This window comes from Bos indicus, chromosome 16 (assembly GCF_029378745.1).
Source record: "Bos indicus isolate NIAB-ARS_2022 breed Sahiwal x Tharparkar chromosome 16, NIAB-ARS_B.indTharparkar_mat_pri_1.0, whole genome shotgun sequence".
NCBI classification, from domain to species: Eukaryota; Metazoa; Chordata; class Mammalia; order Artiodactyla; family Bovidae; genus Bos; species Bos indicus.
In genome coordinates this window covers 58666545-58688861 of record NC_091775.1, presented here as the reverse complement: position 1 = coordinate 58688861, position 22317 = coordinate 58666545, and the positions used below count along the sequence as shown (strand labels likewise).

At 43.2% G+C, this 22317-nt stretch overlaps 1 protein-coding gene and 1 long non-coding RNA gene across 2 annotated transcripts in view; one reads left to right on the top strand and one right to left on the bottom strand.

Annotated features, from left to right (window-relative positions):
* Window positions 1–22317, bottom strand: part of PAPPA2 (pappalysin 2) — a 326093-nt gene that overhangs the window by 157246 nt on the left and 146530 nt on the right. Inside the window, exons 6-11 of the mRNA XM_070768487.1 lie at window positions 21229–21421; window positions 16235–16356; window positions 12115–12604; window positions 8106–8234; window positions 4515–4606; window positions 33–226 (exon numbers count right to left, since the gene is read on the bottom strand). Coding sequence (XP_070624588.1) covers window positions 33–226; window positions 4515–4606; window positions 8106–8234; window positions 12115–12604; window positions 16235–16356; window positions 21229–21421 — 1220 coding nt within the window. The remainder of the gene's footprint in view (window positions 1–32; window positions 227–4514; window positions 4607–8105; window positions 8235–12114; window positions 12605–16234; window positions 16357–21228; window positions 21422–22317) is intronic.
* LOC139176421 (uncharacterized) lies at window positions 12297–20930 on the top strand. Its single transcript, XR_011560889.1, has 3 exons — window positions 12297–12434; window positions 15396–15479; window positions 19966–20930. It is a non-coding gene; the product is annotated as an uncharacterized lncRNA (long non-coding RNA).

Below are 22317 nucleotides of genomic sequence, written 5' to 3'. Positions count from 1 at the left end.
ATTTTGTTTACCCTTGACTAGTCTTAACTTACCATGGAGTGAGGTGCTCCAGTTACCAAGGAAGCAGGACATTTCTTCTTGTCTTCATGAGAAGAAAAAGCTTGGGTAGCCCACTGATCCAGGTATCCTTTGGGAGTATAGAGACCACAGTCTACAATGCTGGTTTCCTTCTCAAAAGGCTCACATATTCCATCTCCCTCATGTATATAGCACAGGCTTGGTTCCCCTGTCAAGAAACATTGTTTGACATTTGAAAAGGTATTTTTATATAAGTAAAAATAATTACATTTTTACTCCAGCTGCTAGAGAGAATCCTGTAACTACTAACCAGTCTAATGCCCACCTCAAACATATAGATATCATACCCCTAAAGAAGGATACATTTTCATGGGGAGAATGGTAAAATCCATTGAGATAATAAAAAGTCTACAAAGTGGGTGGGGTTAGGGAAAAGGAACAGGAAGGAAAAAAGCAGCTGTGGGGTGGATATAGAAAGAAACTTTAAGGAATCATTGAGCAAAGTACTAGGGGAAGCTAGGGGAAGCTAGGTAAAAGAATAAAGGAAATTTAAATAGATGGTAGGATGTGATATGTACTTGGAACCTCATCATAGTCTTTGAAATTTTAAATAAAACATATGAGGGATTTGTTTTCAATTACATTTTTGCTGCTGTATTTCTTCAGTTAACCATGCAATTTGCACTGAAATGGACAATATGGGCTCCAGGTTTATAAGGGTTACACATCTATTATTGTCTTACAATAACCATGTGAGGTATGTATTTTTTGTTTGTTTCATCAATAGACAATCTGAGACTCCATGATTATAAGCGATTTGTCAAAGTTCCCTTGATGCAGAAGCAGTACTGCTTGGCTTTGAGCCAGGCTTACAGGAAGCAGGTTCAGGGGCTTTCTCTTACTCCACAGTACCTCAACCAAGGCAGAGAGACTGTCTTCAGGAGCAAATGTGTGAGTAATGAACATATGAGAACAATCACTGGGCCTGTAAAGCAAGCTATAATTCCTTGGACAAGGTCCTTACTTGCTTGTAGGATAACTTCTACTACGTGGATAGTCCTCACTAACTATAGATATATAAACTGAGTGGGTTTACATATCTTCAGTAACTTCAGTAAACTTCAGTCATGTCCAACTCTTGGGGACCCTATGGACTGTAGCCTGCTCTGTCCATGTAGGCTGCTCTGTCTATGGGATTCTCCAGGTAGGAATATGGAGTGGGTTGCCATGCCCTCCTCCAGGGGATTGTCATGGCCCAGGAATCAAACCCATGTCTCCTGTGTCTCCTGCATTGCAGGCAGATTCTTTTCCCCTGAGCCACTTGATATGTAACTTAGCTTTCTTCAAATGTAAAAACCTGAGATGCAGTTATAAAGCCATTTATTTATTAAGTATTATTGCCCTGTCTACCCCTATTAGTAACACAATTCTAATTCTTCATTTCTACCTAAAACAATAGGACATGAAAATAAGATCAAGATTTAAAATAGATCAACCCACAGCTACATGGGCTTTCCAGGTGGCACTAGTGGTAAAGAACCCACCTGCCAACGCAGGAGACATAAAAGGCACCAATGTGATCCCTGGGTTGGGAAGATCCCCTGGAGAAGGACATGGCAACCCACTCCAGCATTCTTCCCTAGAGAATCCCATGGACAAAGGAGCCTGGCAGGCTATAGTACATATGGTCACAAAGAGTCAGACACGACGAAAGCGACTGCATAGGTCCACATTCAGTAACATCACTAAAATTAACTGTTACTATTCCATTCTTTTAATTTTAAATTCTTTACAGAAATACCACAGGACTGCTTCAGTAATTTTTCAACTGTTCATCAACATGTAGTTACTAATTATTTTCCTTCATAATCTCTTCAAGTCAAAGACGCTTCTCTAGTAAATCTATCTCTACTTGCCAGGGGTATGCTCCTGTTCCGAGGACTTGGTTCTGAGCCTATTTTGGGTTTTCAACTCCTGTATGCCATTAAATCCAAGGCCTTTCTAAGTTACTCCCCAAAGCCAATATATGTGTATTTGGAATGACTTTTCCATGATTGTTCCATATATATATATACATGCATATATATGTATAGTTTATATGTTTATATAGTTTATATACATACACACATATATTCATACATATGCATGTATGTAGAGTTTAATATGTATGTGCATATTTTGAATATACACATATGTACATATGAATGTGTTTGTTTTATAATATATATTTTATGACATTTTTATAATATACATATGTATACATGTCTTATTTTTCTATATAATCCAGTGACAGTCTCTCCTTGCTTCTTCTCTATTTTTTGTTTACCATCAACTTAAAAATTTTGCTTCTGTTTCTTCAAATCAATGCAAAAATAGCAGACCACTTTTATAACACATTTCACTATGGTTCCTTCAAACTTAGTCTCTTGAGAAATGATGGAACAGAACTATATGCTTAGCATATGCTATGAGCTTTAGAGCTATATGCTATAGAACTATAGAACTAAATAACTGAAATAAATATCTAGCTGTGGAATAGACCATTTTAACTTTGCCATGTAAAGCTAAAATAATTTAACTATGATATTCCTGGAGTTGGAGGGTAAAGGAATATGAACCAAATTTAATGGAATTAAATGTGATGGAAACAAAGTAAGGTCCACTTTTAAGACAGATGAGATGAGCTGCAGTGGCAAAGGCTGTGTGTGTGTGTGTGTGTGTGTATGTGTGTGTGTTTGTGTGTGTGTATCATGAGCCCATTATGTGAAAAAAGGAATGATGCAAACAGAGATGGCATTAACAAATACTGGTATACAGAAGAGGGGAGGTAATCGGTTCAGTGTATTTTACACAGCCAGACCGTATCTGGAGTATTGAATTCCTTTCTGGGCACTGACCACAGAAAGCATGCCAAGTTAGGGTAAATAGGAAAGGGCCTGGAAACCTAATCACATCAGGGGATGTTTGGACTGGAAAGGAGAATAATGGGGAGGCATTTCAAATATCTGAATGGTAGTCAAATAAAACAGGGAAAAAAAATGTAACCTCTGTAGTTTCATAGCAAGGAAAAAGCACTTGATTAAGAATTAGGAAAGCTGAGTTCCAATGCTGGCTTTGTAGACACTTCATTATATGCCCATGGACAAGTCACTAAAATGCTCTGAACATCAGTTTCCAAACCAGAAAGGGGGAGAAGAATTTTATAATAGATAAAGCCACTTTTAAACAGAATGATCTTTCAAGGTGCAATCTTTACTGCTAGATGCATGTAAGAAAAGCTCGAGAACTGATACAGCAATTTCTATAAGGTAAAGAGGCTGCACATATGAAGGGACCAGGGTCTCTATTAGACTTGTGCTATACAGAGGGCACTGAACATAGTTTGTTATACGGATAGATGTAAGACCACTAAGATTTTATAATTTTATTATTCTGCTCAGGGAAGCAGGAGCATTTGTGTGTTCTTTGTGGTATTTAATACCTTAATAAATTATACATAATTATAATCATATCCAACTTTGTCTTGAAATTTAGAAACATTAAAATATTGTTAAATGCACTGCTTTAAAAAATAACTTTGCTGAGTAAATATGTTCCACAGAATTACTTCAATGTATGCACATAGGAGGGCTTCCCTGATGGCTCAGATGGTAAAGAATCCGCCTGCAATGCAGGGGACCCAGATTCGATACCTGGGTCGGGAAGATCCCCTGGAGAAGGGAAAGGCTACCCACTCCAGTGTTCTTGCCTGGAGAGTTACATGGACAGAGGAGCCTGGCAGGAGACAGCCCATGGGGTCCCAAAGAGTTGGACCTGACTGAGCGACTAAGTGTGCATGCTCATAGGAATGAAAAAATAATCTACAAAGAAGCCTGTTGATGGCTTTAATCAAAATCAGGGAAAGTGTTCTGGAGGGCCTTCCTGTGTGGCAAGAGTCTAGAGTCAATGGCACCTAGCAATAACATTACCAGTGATATTCCCGGATTAAGAAATTCTGTGTGTCACTCTTCATAATTTTATCTACTAAACACAGACACCAAGAGATATCTTGTACTCTCTTTGGCTTAAAACATGTCCCATCATAATTTTTATGTTGAATCTGTGATTGTGCTACTTGGCTGACAGTCTGATGTTAGACATGAGGACCCAAGAGCAATCTTTGGTAACATTAATCTAGGAGGCCAGGTAACTTAGTAGTTTAACATGTGGATTTGCTTCCCTGGTTCAAATCCTGACTTCATCACTGCCAGCTGTGTAAGAGAAAGCAAGTTATTTAAGCTCTCTGTGCCTCTGTTTAGTCTCCTTATATTTATTGTAGGGATTAAACAGGATAATATATGTGAAACAGTTAGTGCCAGGCACATAACAGACACAGCAAATGTTATCATTATTACCACTAAATTACACATTGCCAGATATCAAGGGATCACAAGAGTAAGAATTGGAGACACCTCCAAACATAGGATATAAGCCTGGGCAGGTGCTCCTAAACTCACCTACACAGTTGAAACCTTCCTCTAACTCACATGCCCTTGAGCAGCCGTCTCCATTCAAAAGGTCTCCATCATCACACTCTTCTCCCAGGTTCCTACAAGGTAAAAGTATACATTCTGATATACAAACACACACACTTGTATACATAAAATGATTTTTCTCTTGTAGTTAACATCATTTTAAAAAGTATTTAGTTAGTTTTGGTTGCTGTGCCGGCTTTTCTCTAGTTTTAGGGAGCAAGGGCTACTCTCTCAGTGTGGTGTGTGGGTTTCTCATTGCAGTGGCTTTTCTCATTGTAGAGCACAGGGTCTAGGGTGCGAGGGCTTCCATAGCTGCAGGTCCCAGGATCTGAAGCACAGGCTCAATAGTTGTGGTACATGGGCTTAGTTGCCCTGAGGCATATGGGATCTTCCTGGATCAGGGAACCCATGATCTCCCATGAACCCATGAACCATGTCTCCTGCATTGGCAGGCAGGGCCTTCCAAAGTCACAAGAACAAAGTATGACACTCTATAGAGAGGTGGTATAGGCAGAGTTTAAAGGAACATTTTGATAAGGAGCTTTGTGAAGCCCAGTAGCCAAGCAGGTGTCACTACAGATGAAGCTGTTTCAAGGCTCAGGCTAGAATGTACAATGTCAGATTAGGAAGATGGCCCTTATCTTGTTCTGCCCCAGAACCCCAGACAGATGTGGCATCCTGGGACATGAGAATCTTAATTGGAGGACTGCTGTAGGAGATGCTACAACATAAGATCAAATGTTTTGTTCAAGCAGGGCTCTCTCTGGGTAGTAATGGTCACCTAGTCCTGCAGACACCTTAATTAGTGGGCGGCAGGTTTAAAATGAGGTAGCCATGGAAAACATCAACAACAACCAGATTTGTTCTGTGCACACGTTGAGTCATCCCTAGGTGATAGGGACAAAAGTGAAAGTGAAGTCACTCAGTCGCATCCAACTCTTTGCAACCCCATGGACTGTAGCCCTCCAGGCCCCTCGGTCCATGGAATTTTCCAGGCAAGACTACTGGGGTGGGTTGCCATTTCCTTCTTCAGAAGATCTTCCTGACCCAGGGATCAAACCGAGGTGTTCTGCATTGCAGGCAGACACTTTTACCGTCTGAGCCACCAGGGAAGCTCAAAATAGGGACAAAGTTGGTGATTAAGTAGTTAATTCCACTAGGGGATTGTATATAGAAAAATATGGGTGACCCCTGTAAGTTACTGATTACTCAGTTGAGCAGTTTTCAGTTCAGTTCAGTCGCTCAGTCGTGTCTGACTCTTTGCAACCCCATGAATCGCAGCACGCCAGGCCTCCCTGTCCATCACCAAATCCCAGAGTTCACTGACTCACGTCCATCGAGTCAGTGATGCCATCCAGTCATCTCGTCCTCTGTCATCCCCTTCTCCTCCTGCCCCCAATCCCTCCCAGCATCAGAGTCTTTTCCAATGAGTCAACTCTTTGCATGAGGTGGCCAAAGTATTGGAGTTTCAGCTTTAGCATCATTCCTTCCAAAGAACACCCAGTACCGATCTCCTTTAGAATGGACTGGTTGGATCTTCTTGCAGGTTTACTTAACCACAAAACCAAGCTGGCTTGCTTAGCAACAAAATCATGCAACAGAAGCACGAGACACTGCCCCCAAATGATCAAATAAGTGTTGTCATGAGACCCACATCCTGCCCAGTAAGCTCAGTAAGCTAATTATCCCTAGAACATTCTCTCTGCACACATAAAAAACAATAATTTGCAGACCAAGCTTGATCAAGTAGGGATAAGAAAACTCCCCTGCTCAACCAGGAGGAAGAGCTGATGATGGAAGCATGGCATCTACTCAAGAAAGACAAAGAAGTTCTTCTCCCCCTCCCCACTTTTCCTTTGATTATAAAACTGTAGCCCAGTAAGTTCTCTGGTTGAGAACCTTCACGACTACTGCCTCCTGCCAATCCTTGCCAGCTTATAAGTCTTACAAGCATCCTAATCTAATAAATCACTTCTTATCTATCACTTTGCCTATTGCTGAATTCTTTTCTTTGCTGAGACGTAAAGGACTGTGGTACTGGAGCTCTTGCGAGCCCCTGAAATGTCACCTAATGGTTTCACAGGGAGATATTTAATTGAGATGGGGGGGGGGAGGGTAAGCTGAAACTGAGGCAGAAGGTGGCCTCAGCAAACTAGCAAGGTTTGGGTATTAAAGTGATCTCAGTCTCTTGGATGTATTTCTGAAGTCTGGGAACATTTGGTGTTTATACTACTATGAAAAGGAGTAGACTTACACTAAAGCTTAAGAATCTTAGAAGATTGAGAAGACAAACAATATTTAGTAATTACTAAACAATGGGATAAAACCCCAAGAAAGGCTATAGATTGCTTTCAATTAGGCCTTCAAGATACAAGATATTTTCACTTGATCTGGAAAGCTAAAAACAAGCCATCTTATTAGGATACAGACTCTGAGACAAATTACAGTACCTGGGCTTCCAGTCTTTTACTCCCAGCAGCTTTATATAAACAACATATTAGGTGAGCTAAGCATTTAGAATAGATTAATATAGGGTGGTCACTGGGACATGGGGATATTCAGTGAAAAATTTTGGCAAGTGCCTGGCAAATCAGAAGGAATTAAGTTGATATCACTAAAGGGCATAGAGAAAGACCATAAAGAAAGCTGAGCACTGAAGAATTGATGCTTTTGAACTGTGGTGTTGGAGAAGTCTCTTGGGAGTCTCTTGGACTACAAGGAGATCAAACTAGTCAATCCTAAAGGAAATCGGTCCTGAATAGTCTATGGAAGGACTGATGCTAAAGCTGAAGCTCCAATACTTTGACCACCTGATGCAAAGAACTGACTCATTGGAAAAAGACCCTGATGCTGGGAAAGACTGAAGGCAGGAGAAGAAGGGGACGACAGAGGGTGAGATGGTTGGATGGCATCACTGACTTTATGGAAATGAGTCTAGGCAAGCTCAGGGAGTTGGTGATGGACAGGGAAGCCTGGTATGCTACAGTCCATGGTGTTGCAAAGAGTCAGACATGACTGAGAGATTGAAATAACTAACTAAAGGGCAACAGGAAAAGGAAGGTAGTATGTTAAGAAATCAAAAGAGTGGTTCCATTTTTACCTCGGTGCTTTTATAGAATAGTTGTAAATTGCATTGCAATGAGGTCTTCCAGGGATCAAATGAGCAACTGAAGCTCATAAAGCTATAGTGACTTTCCTTGGGTCATAAGACAGGCAACTGATCCAAAAGATACCCTCACATCCTCTTTTAGCATCATTTGGCAATAACCTTCTCCACCATGAATTCCTTCCCTGAATCACTGCCCAGCACTTGTTCTCTGAAACCTGAAGAAGATCCCCACAGAATCAGCCTCAATATCTTGGTACTAAATGAAAGTGGGTCCATCTTTAACTATGTAGAGATGTGAATGACCCCTCAAGATCACTACCAGGTCCCAGATTTTGTTCAATACCAGAATCACACAGTGCCTTGCCCCTTTCACTTCCCAAACCAGTCTCAAGGCGAACCCTCATGGTCCGAGCAAGGCGGGACATCCTCTGACACCCAGCCCAAGGCACCCAGTATGTCCTCACCTTGCAACCTTCCCATCTCCACAGTAAGGAGCTCCATGGATGTGGCTCAGAGGAGGTGAAGCTTCTCCCAGTTCTGCTCCAGCTGCAGCTTGAACTTGGTACCGATACATCTGCCCAGGCATGACCTCCCTGTGGAAACCAATGGGCTGTAACCATACATCTAGGAAGTGGAGCAGGCCCTGGGTCTTTTTCAGATGGTGTGAAGGAATTTTAAATAAATATTACAGGGAATATAAATGTTAAACATGTGCCATGTTGTTTGAAACAAAGAGCAGGGCATATAGTCTGACAGAGCATTTGAAACCATATTCATCTCTGTATTCCCAGTACCTTTTATATAGTCAATGTACAACAAGTGGTTGTTTAGTGAACGCTGAACCAACTAACAGTCCTACACAATCCGGGAGGATGGTATTTCGAGCATATCTTTACCATGTTACATAAACACACACACACAAACCCACCAACTTTGAAAACCTAGTCTTCTATATCACTGCATGTGTGCGTACATGCTAAGTTGCTTCAGTCATGTCCACCTCTTTGTGAGCCTATGGACCATAGCCAGCCAGGCTCCTCTTTCCATGGAATTCTCCAGGCAAGAATACTGGAGTGGGTTGCTGTGCCCTCCTCCAGGGGATCTTCCTGATCCAGGGATCAAACCTGTGTCTCATGTCTCCTACGTTGGCAGGCAGGTTCTTTACCACTAGTCCCACCTGGGAAACTCCTCTGTATCATTGAAATGATTGTAAAGCTGAAGATGAAAGCTTCAGAGTTTGGGCTCAGCAAGGCCCTTCTTGGGTCCATGAATCATAGTTTTCTTGTCTCTCAAGAGAATTCTTGTCTCTCAAGAGAATTCTTGTCTTGAGGAGACTGAATGCTTATGAGGAAAAGCAACTTTCTCCTAGAAGGAGATGAGAAAATCTTCCATCCTTATTTTAGGGATGCAAGAAATTCCACAACTGGAAATGCATTAAATAACTCCTCAGCTCCAAAATACATATAAACCAGGAATGGAGTTTTATCAATTGACACCAGAGATGGAAGGAGTTTATTGGACTCTCTGGAGCCCAAGAGCACTAATCAAGTGGAGACTGTGAGAGACTGAACGTTTGCAAGGGAGCCAGTGGTGTGGGGGTTGGAGGGGAGCTGCTGGTTCCAAAGATGAATTATGCCTTCAACTTAATTTTTATCTAACGCTTACCCTAATTGGAAAAGTACCACTAGAGTCAAGCTAGAATGGGAGTGACTTAGAAGAATAGGATCTCAAAGGGCTATTGGTTCTCCCACAAGAGGTACCCACAGATGTCCTGCCAAAGCCCTCTCTGCTTTAGCACACTCTTCAACTCAACCACAAAGCTTCTACTCTTCTGCTTGATGCTGCAAGCAGCAAACAGGAAATGTCACGGGGTTTCAAAAACACCTTTAAACATCTCTGTACTGGTTTTTAGTTATTTTAATAGGAAAGACACCTAAATATTAAAGACTTTTAAATTTCCAAATTAGTTTTCTGTAGGGAAGCACTCTTTTCATAAGACTGCCAGGTATTTCAAAAGCAAAACAAGTTTTATATCCTAATCAATTCTGATGGCTCCCCTTTCACAGGGAGGTTTCTGTCTGACTTCTCATCCAGCCATGCATAAAAGTCTTACACTGATCTCTAGCTGGTAAAGGATTGGAAAGAAGCATCAGGACATGTTTACGCTTCTTGGGGAGAAAACTCAGCAGCAGGTAGCCCCAATCTTCAATGAGCTGAGTTTGTAAAAGTAATGTGTTACTAAGGAACCAAAATGAGATTTAGTCAGAAAATTGGATTTTATTCTTGAGTTTGCCACTTACTAGCTCTGTTCAACAAAATTAAAGTTAAGCCTTAGTTCTCTTATCTATAAAATAGAATATTATTATCCTTAAATGTTTTTTGTGTGTAAGTGTATGTGTGAGAATGTGTGTATATCAAGTTAGATAATAAATATCATTAAATAGCTCATGCTTTGAAAATCATGAAGTTAAAAAATATCACTAGATAGCTTATATTTTGAAAATCATGATGAGGGAACACAAAACTTGACTTACTAAATGTAACAAAAATAACAATAAAAAATTATTTAAAAAGATAAAAAATAACATTTTAATTGGCTTACTAAAGAAAGTCCCCCTAAATAACATTTTTTTTCTTTTCAGACCTGTCCCATGATCTATCCTCCCATTTGCACGAACTTTTTGACCATTTCACTATCCTCTAGTTCTAATTCAGAGAGCAAGTATGGAAAGAAAATTGCAGTAAAATTCAAGGTGAACACTTTTCTTGACTCATTTGTAACTATGGCAGACTGAAAAGTGGCCACAAATTCTTCCCATCCCAGATGTATGCCCTTCTGTGATGTGACTTTACTGTTTCTCTCATTAAGAGATAGAATCAATTTTGTCACCACCAGAATCTGAAATTCTTTGTGATCTGTTTTGACTAGTGAAATGGTATCATGAGTGATACAAGCAGAGGCCTGAAAAGTATGAGAATTTGGGGACTTGCCCTTCCTGCTTCTGGAAAGCCTTCTACCACCATGAGGACTTCCTGGGTGGCATGAGTGGTAAAGAACCTGCCCACCAATGCAGGAGACATAAGAGATGCAGGTTCCATCCCTGGATGGGGAAGATCCCCTGGAGGAGGAAATGGCAACCCACTCCAGTCATCTTGCCTGGAGAATCCCATGGACAGAGGAGCCTGGCGGTCTACAGTTCATAGGGTTGCAAAGAGTCAGATATGACTGAAGCGACTGAGCACGATGAAGCACCATGAGGACAAGCCCAGGCAAAGCCTCCCAGTGAAGGAGACATGTGGAAAGAGAACTTCATCCTCCCAGCCAGGCCAGCATCTTAGCTGAGCTTCATGTGTGCATGAGGTCATCTGGGGCCATGTAGCGTTGGTCAAGCTGGTCCGGATGAGTGCACCCAGCCAACACACAGAACCATGAGAAATGTGTTTGTTGTTTTAAACCACTATGCTTTGTGATGATTTCTCATGTGGCAAAAACTAACCAATACAGCACCTCTGATAAAACTTTTGTTTTACTCAGAGTTCTGCCCTCAGGGCAGCCTCTGAAAAAATTATGAGGTGAGGAAAATTTGCCTTTGGAGACACCAGCCTCCTACTTTTGAACTCTTTAAGCCAATGATCTTATCTTAGTCTGTGTCCCCTCCACTGAGCACACAGTGCCAGGAGCACTGAAGAACACTAAATGTAGGAAGAACAGAAGAAAAAGAAAGAGAAGGGTTGTAAGAGAAGGAAAGAGAGAAGGAGGGAGGGAGGAAATAAAGGAGGAGTGAAAAATGAAATTCATGAAAGTATAGTGTTTCAGGAACCCTAGGCTTCTCTGCTTAGCTGTGGAAGAGGTGACTATAACCTTTGAATGATATAGGAGCTGTGGCAGATTATTTAAAAGTTGCGGCAAAGATCAAAAATCAGATGGTGTCACCAGATAGGAGTATCTGACTCTGATCAACTTATTTCTGGCAATTACTTTCAGCCCAACTGAAACATACATGCATGTTGCATCTGACTCTTTGCAACCCTGCAAAGAGTTGCAAGGCTCCTCTGTCCAAGGGATTCTTTAGGCAAGAATACTGAAGTGGGTTGCCATGTCCTTCTCCAGAGGATCTTCCTCACCCAGGGATGGAATCCAGGTCTCCTGCACTACAGGTGGATTCTTTACCATCTGAGCCACCAGGGGATACCAACATATCATTCACGGACCTCTTTTGTCCATAATCATAACGATGGCATCATCAATCAGGACATCCACTTTCCCTTTTCTGGGAAATATTTTTGTTCATCTCAGAGATGCCACTTTAGAATAAAAGCCCCTCCGAGGGTCTGAATGTTTCTCCAAATAAGGGCATGTTGGAATGTAAAACAAACAAAAACAAAAAAACACAACAAAGAAAAAGGAAGCAAAACCCACTTCCAAAGCCTCAGGAGGCCCCACGGTTTAGAAAGCCCTGCTGCCCAACTCACGTGTCTGTGAACTTCCGGAGAGGATGCGTCACCACCACAGGCAAGCCACTGGCAAATGGGGGCTCACGGAGGACCTGGTATTTCACAGGCCTGCAGCCAGAACACAGGGGACTGTGGGGCTGAGAAGTCAGGAGAGCTGCGTCAATCTCCATCCGCTCATCAAAGGTGTAGACTTTCACCCCCATGACCTTCCCATCAACATGCAGTTTGATAGTGAGCGGTGTGTCACAGAAAGTGTCCAAGGGGCCCAGGTGCACAGACTTCTGGTGTTCCAGCAAGATCTCCGTGTCAAAGAGCACCGGGGAAGAGCCCATGGAGAGGTAGGTGACCCATAGGGTGAGAGTGTCAGCTTGGACCGGGTGCTGAAAGAGCAGCTCCAGGCTGCAGCCTTCCGTGGGGCAGGGGACCGTCATGTTCATGTGGTACAGGTGGAGCTCGGGACTCCAGGCCTGCAGGCTCGGCTCACAAGGCCGATCCACGTCCGGAGGCCCTGAGGGAGACGAGCCAAAAGACAGATGCATCAGGAACCACCAATAAAAATCTGAAAATGAGTCACCCCTATCAATAGTCAGGAAAGAAAATGAAGAAGAAGAGAATTTGGAGCATATTCTTATAGGAACTGGTCAGCTTAGTAGGTTGGGGGATTTTCCTAGCAATAATACTGGAGTGGGTTGCCATTTCCTCCTCCAGGGTATCTTCCTGATCCAGGGATCAAACCTGCATCTCCAGCAGCTCCTTTATTGGGCAGGTGGATTCTTTACCCCTTGAGCCACCTAGGAAGCCCTTACTGAAGATAAAGCTCTAATGATTCTAAAGCACTCTGCTCCAAATCACCTCTGTCTGGTGCCCTTTAACAAGAGAAACCCAGCATGGCACTGAGAATGGAGTGACCCCAATCCTAAGTGGAAACATGAGGCTGATGGAGATAAGGTAAGCCTTAAAGAATCCTTGAGCAGGACTTCCCTGGTGGTCTAGGACTTAAGAGTCTGCCTGCCAATGCAGGGACACAGGTTCAGTCCCTGGGTGGGGAAGATTCCATATGCTTGGTACAACTAAACCCATGCACCACAACTCCTCAGCCCACGCTCTAGACCCAAGCTCTGCAACAACAGAAGCCACCGCAATGAGAAGCCTGAGCACCACAATGAAGAGTAGCCCCTGCTCGCTGCAACTAGAGAAATCCCACATGCAACAGTGAAGACCCAGCACAGCCAAAAATAAATAAATAAATAACTTTAAAATATTTTTAAAATTTAAAAAAAAGAATTCTTGAGCCAAGAAGAACTATTTGTACTTAGTTTATTAATAATTTATGATAAAGCAATGCTTCTGAAGCCCTATTTTATTAATAAGGCCAATGTTTTTTTCAGGCTGTTGCTACACTGTTTAACTGTTGCTCTTCACAAAACTTTGATTCCCTAAGATCATACCTTAGAAAGCCTTCCAAAGGACTGTAAGTCAAACTTTAAAACCATACACTGAAATTTCCCCTTTAGTTCAGATATGTGTAAGGCAGGAGATCAGGAAACTGCCCACAGGAAATAGAAACACTTTTCTTTAGTAGAAGAAAAAGGAGATTCAGTAGCCAGGTAGCCAAAAATGTAATGGTGAAAAATCAAAGATTGCTAACATATTAAGGTCATCTCTGTGGAAATAATCTATATACAAGGTGGTTTCCTTTTATATCCCACAAAGGGAATTAAAAGAAAACTGCTAAATTAAAAAAAAAAACGTAGTTCGGCTCTGCTTGGTGCTGTGCATTAGCTATGTGACTATGGCCAGTCTCTCTAAGCCTTCGTGTCCTCATTTATAAAACAAGGCCTATTTAACCCTGCCTTACTTAGTAGTTCCTGGTGGCTCAGCTGGTAAAGAATCTGCCTACAGTGCATGAGACATGGGTTTGATCCCTGGGTTGGGAAGATCCCCTGGAGAAGGGAAAGGCTACCTACACCAGTATTCTGGCCTGGAGAATTCTGTGGACTGTATAGTCCATGGAGTTGAAAAGTCAGACAGGATTGAGTGACTTTCACTTTCACTTACTTAGTATAGAAGATCTGTACGATGTTTCATAGGAATATTTGCAAACTATATATGCAAAAATAGAATGACTTATCCCTTCAGGATTTGGAAAACAATGTTCCATATCCCAGAGGAAATAAGTTCAAGTGTGTGTGTGTGTGTGTGTGTGTGTGTGTTACATCTTTCAGTCCCTATTGTTTTTTCCCTATATTGTGAATCCATTCATTCATTAACTCAATAAAAATTGACTGTATACCTCTTTTATATCTAGCACTAAACTAGGTATCAGAGATTGAGTAATGAACAAGATAAAGATACTGACCACATATATCTTACTGTAGGGTGATAGGTGCAACAGTAAATAAAGAGGTGTAATTTCAAGTGGTAATGTCATCTCTGAAGAAAAATAAAGGAGGAAAAAGGACTAGAGAATGATGGGGTGAGACTGGGGGCTATTTCAGATCATGTAGCCAGGGAAGTTCTCTCCAAGAAGATGATATTTAAGCAGGGAATATATCTGGTTCAATTTTCTAATCTTTATAGTACTCATAATGTAGTTGGTGATCAATAAACGTCCAATAAGTATCATTAAATACATTTTGATCATATCTGTGTTTGTGTGTGTTCTGCTTGGGAGTCAATTCCTTTCATTTTATATATTTAAAATATGACTTGATTCTTCACCTGTTCAAAACAAAGGAATACCAGTATTTCCCAGCAGTATTTTCCAATAGTCATCCCCAAATACTAGCAAACTGCAGGCCCTTGGAAGCCAGCTCCTCAACAGTAGCACTGTCTGTCAGAAAGTTTTTATTATGATCTCATGTGAAAAGATGGAGTGGAGGCCCTAAAAGCTAATTTGGTTTGCTTGGAGACACAATACAAGAGTTAGAAACCAGAACTTCTAATTCCTTTCACCTCTACCAGATAACTTTAAATTTTTCCAAGAATTAAAAAGGAAAAAGTACAGGGCCAGACAGTCAAATAGGCATTAAAACACTAGTGCAGGACAAACTGTTTGCCACAAGAATGGCCTTTTATGAAATGCCAGTCTCTAAATGAGTCCTGTGCCGTGCCAATGTAAATTTTATAGTCACTTTCCATTCTTCCCTGAAAACTCATTTGAAAAAAGTCCTATATGATCAGTCAGGTCAATTGTCTCCCTCCAGATTTCTCCTTCAGGCTCCTGTTGTTTGAGTAACTGGGAGTCCAAGGGGACATGGTAGATTCTTAGACCAACGTTCTCCTTTTTTTCTTATCAGAGTCAAGATTGCAAACTAACTCAAATAGGACCATGCCCAACACATCTGATTGAATTGTTTTACTCAAGAGAAGATGATGACTAGGTAAGCGCTGATGGTTTGATGGACCAAACAGGACAGTCATGATGGAAAAAGTCAAGCCATTCATCAGAAGATGCTGAAACTCATGTCAACAGCATATTTGGGACTTGAATTGGGATAGCATTCACGCTCTAATTTGCTGTAAAGCACTGATACACGTATGTGAGTGAATATGTAACTGAGAAGTTGGGGGGTGGGACAGGAAAGGGGACAACAGCTAAAAACATTTTCCCCTCCCAGAGCCTAGCTTAGATCACATCCAAAGCACAACCAGCACCACAGGTTAATAGACTCATAAAATAGCATAGATGAGAACGATGAGTTTGGAACACCTAGTCCACCCCACCCCCACCCCGGCTGGCTCAGTAAGTGTGCATAAGTGTTTCCTGACAGAGGCAGGGACGAGATCAGCTTACGTCATCCAGTGGCAAGGCTGTTCCATGGGCTGGCGGGCACAAATAGCATGATGTGCTGGAGCCAGCTCATCCTGAAGTCGTCCCCAGAGTTCTCCTCCCCCGGTCCCCCATCTGTCCTCTGACTCAGCACAGCCACCACCACCTTAAGCACAGGTGGGCCATCCGCACAAAGATCCCAGCCAGAGTCACTTGCAGATCCCTGGAGGTTTCCAGCAAACCATACACACAGACACACACACGCACGCACACTGCCTTATTCTCACTGCCACCACTTCACCCTTTACCTCCACCCCCATTCTCAGTGGCCACCAAGGTGTAAATGAAAAAGCCATGGTCCTTTACCCACGGCCTCCTCTGGAGTCCAGTAACCTGAGGAGTCACACACACGCTGGGAGGAAGCCGTGTGCACGTACTGACGGAACGTGCCATCTTCAGTGCAGGCGCCACACACGCTGCCCGGGGCCCTGCGAAAACAACGTGGGGGGTGGAGACGGGAAGAATAGGTCAGATGGACTGGGACAACAAAATTCAGATGACTTTTGGGGCAGGGAAGTGACAGTGGGTATGGAGGCCCTGGGGGGTAACTGGGAACACAGCTCTTTCGCAACTCACTCCCTTCTTGTATAGACCTCACCTTTGCAAAATTCAGAGTGACATGAAAATCTCAAGGTTATGAAGCAGAAGAATTTAACTAAGTCATAAAGGAGGCCTGTGGAGATGAAAGAGGACTTCTATCCCAGCAATGGTCAACACAAAATAATTACAATCTGAATCTTTCAGCATAAAACAGCTTTTTTGCTGATTCTCAATAAGTCAGCCAGAGGCTCCTTGCATTCCCCTGAGTAAAACGAACAGCAGTTTTCACAGTAAACTTACTAGCTATATGTGGTCTTATGTTTTAACACTCCACTTTTTAATCACACATGTAAGGGTCATATGAAATATAATGCCTCTTGGTTCTCCAACACCTATGGGGATATGCCTAAATTCCTGATCATGACCCAAGATCCTTCAGAGAAGAGCTCTAGCCTTACCTCCTTCAGTTTCTTCATGAATTTTATGTTCCCATCACAATAACAAATCACCACTTCACAAAAACATCCTACCCATCACACAGTTCCATGAAACATGATGTACTCTCTCCTGCTAAGTCGACTTTCCAAGCTTCTTTATTTAGCAAGCTCCTATTCATCCCTCAAAACCTATGCAAGTGTATCCCCTGCAATGGTACTTAGCCTGACTCCTCTGGATGACCAGCACTCTCCCCTCTGGGCACCTACTACATCTTCTAGCTCCCATCTTGGGACACTGATATTTGGTATTGACAATCCCCATTCCCATTCCTTCTCCTGGAGGGGTTCCAGGCTGAGCTCTATTCTTTCTGTGCCTAGCAGTTAGGACAGAGACTGGTCTAAGCGGTCCCTCAGTGAGAGCTTGTTCTGTGGGCATCCTTGAGACTATTAATAAGACTATGAAGAGCTCTTCAAGCACCATATCTTGAAGAGTAATGTAAATAGCTAAATAGCAAGGGTAAATCACTTGATGAAGCCTGTTTCTGATACTTAGAATTTTTTTTAATTTATTGAAGTCTCAGTTCGGTTCAGTCACTCAGTCGTGTCCGACTCTTTGCAACCCCATGAATTGCAACACGCCAGGCCAGCTGTTATATAATATTATATAAGTTCTAGATATATAAACAGTGATTCAGTTTTAAAGGGTATACTCCATTTACAGTGATTATGAGATATTGGCCGTATTCCCCATGATGTACAGCATATCCTTGTAGCTTATTTTACACGTAATAGTTTGTGGAAACCCCACTGTGAATGATCCATCTGCAAACAGAGGTACCGAATCAAGGTCTCTCAAGAAGCAGCAAGAGAAAAGTAAAATCCAATAATATGGTAGAAAAACAGTATTGTCAAATAAGGGTAATGATTGTGCTACTGAAAGGTTGCTGCTGTGAGCTGTGTGTTACGCTGGGATTCGTGACCTCCAGAAGAGAGGATTTTGATTTGGGGTCAGAGACCAGGCTCGACTACTTGGACCCTTTTCTGTAGCAAAGTTCTATTAAAGTATAACAGAGATTGGAAAAGCTTCTGACATAAACATCAGAAGGGGACAGAAAGAGTGCCTGCTTGATAGTTTTTAACAAGGTGTTTTATGCTTGTTTAAAGTGAAAGTCACTCAGTTGTGTCCAACTCTTTGTGACCCCATGGACTACACAGTTCATGGAATTCTCCAGGCCAGAATATTGGAGTGGGTAGCCTTTCCCTCCTCCTGGGGATCTTCCCAGGGATCAAACCCAGGTCTCCTACATTGCAGGCAGATTCTTTACTGGCTGAGCCATTGTCTGTTAGCTTCTAATCAGATAAAGATCAGATCACATCAGTCGCTCAGTCATGTCCAACTCTTTGCGACCCCATGAATCGCAGCACACCAGGCCTCCCTGTCCGTCACCAACTCCCGGAGTTCACTCAGACTCACGTCCATCGAGTCAGTGATGCCATCCAGCCATCTCATCCTCTGTCATCCCCTTCTCCTCCTGCCCCCAATCCCTCCCAGCATCAGCGTCTTTTCCAATGAGTCAACTCTTCGCAGGAGGTGGCCAAAGTCCTGGAGTTTCAGCTTTAGCATCATTCCTTCCAAAGAAATCCCAGGGCTGATCTCCTTCAGAATGGACTGGTTGGATCTCCTTGCAGTCCAAGGGACTCTCAAGAGTCTTCTCAATCAGATAAAAGAAACACCTTAAGCCTGAGGGAGTTTCACCAGGCTGCTCTTCCACGATATGCATTTTTGAGATAGGAGGGCAGGAGGTGTGTCATCCCCTGGCCATAAAACAGTTGCAATGAATACTGGTTTGTTGAGCCATTATCGACCCAAGGTTTGAGAAAAGTGAAAAAGTTAGTCTTAGGTGGAACCATTTTGAAGACAGGCAGTTCCAAAGCAGATAACATAGTTTCATTAACATAGCTTAAGAAAAATATTTCCATAAGAAAAACACATCGATTAGCTCAAGGCAGAACCAGGTGTCTTCAACACAGAATTAAAAGAAGCCTCTTTCAATTCTGTGTAGAGGAGGAAATACACTTGCTGTCTATTTCCTCCTGCCGCTTGGGGACCTCTGGCCTTCCTACCTGTTACCCTCTCACTACCAGCTGCTGTGTATTAAGCACACTATTGTGTGCTTAATACCTGGCATTGTCCCACGAGATGCTTTTCATAAATTATTTCTCATCCCTGTTTACGAGTGAGGATACTCAGGCTCAGAGAGATGAACTGCCTACAGTCAGAAATTTCTTAATTTCTCTGAGCAAATTCCCAAACACCATCAAGTGTCCAGGACTTTGGCAATGAAAAGGTGTCATTAACTGCAACCCGTGACTGCAGTCAGCACTCACGGCCGCTGCGGACACAATTCCAAACCACAGTTCCCTGATGCACTTGGCTCTTCCGGGGCCGCCGCTGAGTGCGTGGTTGGGCTCTCTCTGACATAAGGATTCCAAATACCTACTGGAGAGGAGTAAACACAACTCCAAGCATGACACAAATCCCTGGGAACGTGACGTGAGTCTCCCCGACACACGTGTCGTGAGGCCTCGGCGCTGTGGCCCACCTCGCTGAGAAAAGGAAGCCAACTGCAGCCTTTGCTGCCAACAGCCTCGCAGCCAGCCAGCAGTGATGTCTGCTTTATCGTAACGTTTGTACCAGAGAGAGAATTGAAAGATTAAATTGTTTACACGTGTTACATAAACTGATGTAAAAACGTGGGTTTGCACATACCCAGGGAGGGCCTACTGTTCAGCCAGAGCCACCCAAGGTCACATTCGCAAGAAGAGGTTTCTTCCACACATCACAGAGATATAGGTCAACTCACAAAAGGGGTCTGTGAGAGCTTGGGGGCTGATGAAAATCGAAACTGCTTTATAGGCTTGTGAGTCTTAAGTACCATCATGCAGTAAGTGCATATTGGGCTAGCAAAGTACCAAGATCCCAGAAGGCTGGGAAAGCCACTTTGCAAAATGATTCACCTGCTTCTTCCCATCCCTGTCTCTGCCTGTCCTCTCTCCTAGGTTTTCGGAAAAGCTGGAATACACGGGAACATGCTTCAGGGACACTCATCTCCTCAGCAGGGATCTGACACCCAGAAAGGTGTCACACAGATGAGGGGCTATCCACCTGCTCAATGAGAAAGCCCCAAATTCAAAGAAACAATCTATTCCACATCCTCCACTTCTGAAATTCCCGGGGATGTACCCAGTTCACCTCTACCCTGCCTTGGATTGCTCACTGATACAGCAGGGATTGGGCTCACCGCAAGAATTAAAGAAAATAATTTCAGGTAAAACATCTCACATAGTGAATGCCTCTCACACAGAAGGCCCCAGTAAACCACGACCACTGGTTATTTAGAAGACAGTGGCAGGTTTTGGGAAAATGGACAGCAGGTCGTGGATGGGGTTCCGACCCTTCCCCATTAAACGACATCCCCCATCTTCCCACCAATTGTCAGAGATCACCCTTTTCCTTCCATCTCTCTTTGCCACAGAAATGTTCCTGGTAATCATTACAGCAATATGCAGAGGATGAATAAAAACCAACTTTAGCTAGAATGATTCTCTTCACTAAATATGAATTAGGTGTTTATTGTGGCAGGCCAAGAGACCAAGATAACAGAAAGCAGTTCTGCCCCCTTGGGACTACCAGTTGAGCAGTGGAACAGACAGGAAAATGAACAGATAATGACAACTGCACGAGATATAATAGCCATAACTGAGGCAGGCACAGGGTATAACAAGATAGAAAAGAGGCATTAGAAACACCCACCCAAACCAGTTAAGCCCCTGATACATGGCTTGAATAGGCCAGTTACCCACCCAGCCCCAGAATTGCCTGGAGGAAGACGGTGCACTTCCCTTCATCCAGACACTACTGCGCAAGTAGTAAGCCCCTTACTACTGTTCTCCATCCTTACTCCAAGCATAACAGCTGACCTGGGCAGGAAGCAAGTGCCGTCCCAGTTTTGCCAGATCATTGTTACCACGTTTGTCAACCTCTTCACAGCTCCTGGGACCATGCCAGATGTGACATAAGGAAACATCGGAGATGCCCCTAGCCAAGGAGCAGGCACACATGATGCAGTGTTGGCTTACGTGAGAGCCCCAGGAACCCTGCTCAGGAGATAAGGATGGAGCAGGGAGGCCGACGCAGCCCTGAGCAATGGTGCACACTTATTGTTACAAACTGGGGTTCCCCCAATTTCACATTCTTTCCCTCATTCATAAGAAACGCCACGGAGAAAGATACCAGCTCACCCACAGCCAGCGCCCTCTCACCTGTCATACATAACTCCACTAATAGGAGGCAGCCAGTGGATAGTGAGGGACTTTTGAGTCTGCCCGATGACCATGGGGGGGATGGGGATGGGGGTGGGCTTCTGGCTCTGGCTCCACTGCTGATATACAAGGTCCAGATAGCAGTGCATTCGGGCCACCTGGTTGGGGGTGAAGTTGTCAGTGCAGTCATCGTCTGCGGAGACAAAAAAAGGGAACAAGAGAGATGGAGGCTTTACCCTGAGAAGTCCACCAAAGTGGGGATAGATTTTGCCAGAAAGTATCTAGGCTGGAGATGGGAAAGAGAAGGCAGAGAAGAGCAGTGGCTTATCTCTAAAGCAAATTGGGCTTGATGTTTACCTTGGGCTGGGCCAGTGAGAGACTCAAGCCCTGCGGTACAGGTTGCTCTGAGCTGACACTGTTTATCCAGGAAACCACAAGATGGCAGTGTTTCAGCGTATGACCCTTTATCCATGACCGTGTGTGGAGTTAGACACCTGCTTTATGCCTGGGGACTTTGGCCAAGGTTAGTGAGCATTCAGTGGAGATGCTCGAGGAAAGAGGGCCAAAACGTCAAGGAGGCATCACACCTGGGAGTGGTGATCCCCAACTTCCTTTTGGAGCTGCAAAATTCCCCATTAGGGACACTTTTCATAAAGTTAGAAAGAGAGTTATCTTAGTTTCCAGGTCTTTTTCCATGAAAGCACACACAACACTCTCCTTACTTCTTAGGTGTTTTCTCTCTCCACTTCAAAGGTGGTGTCTAAAGAGCTCTGCCCTCCGCACCCCATTGCCTTGTCCCTCTGCCCTGGAAAGGGACACTGCTGGAGGGCTGGTCCTCATGAATTTTATGTACCTGAATCATGTGCCTAGATTAGATTTAGATAGGAATATATTGATGGGTCATGGACAGGACTAGTTCAGCACTCTCTTCCCTTCAAAGGCACGGCCAGCTTCTTATCATTTACCTTTTTGGGGGGAGGGGGTGGTTCTGGAACTTATGACCAAGTCCCTGAACCTTACAGAAAAATTACTTCTTTCCTTCACCACCAGGATAAGTCATCGAATCACATCACTCCTCAATTTTAGGGA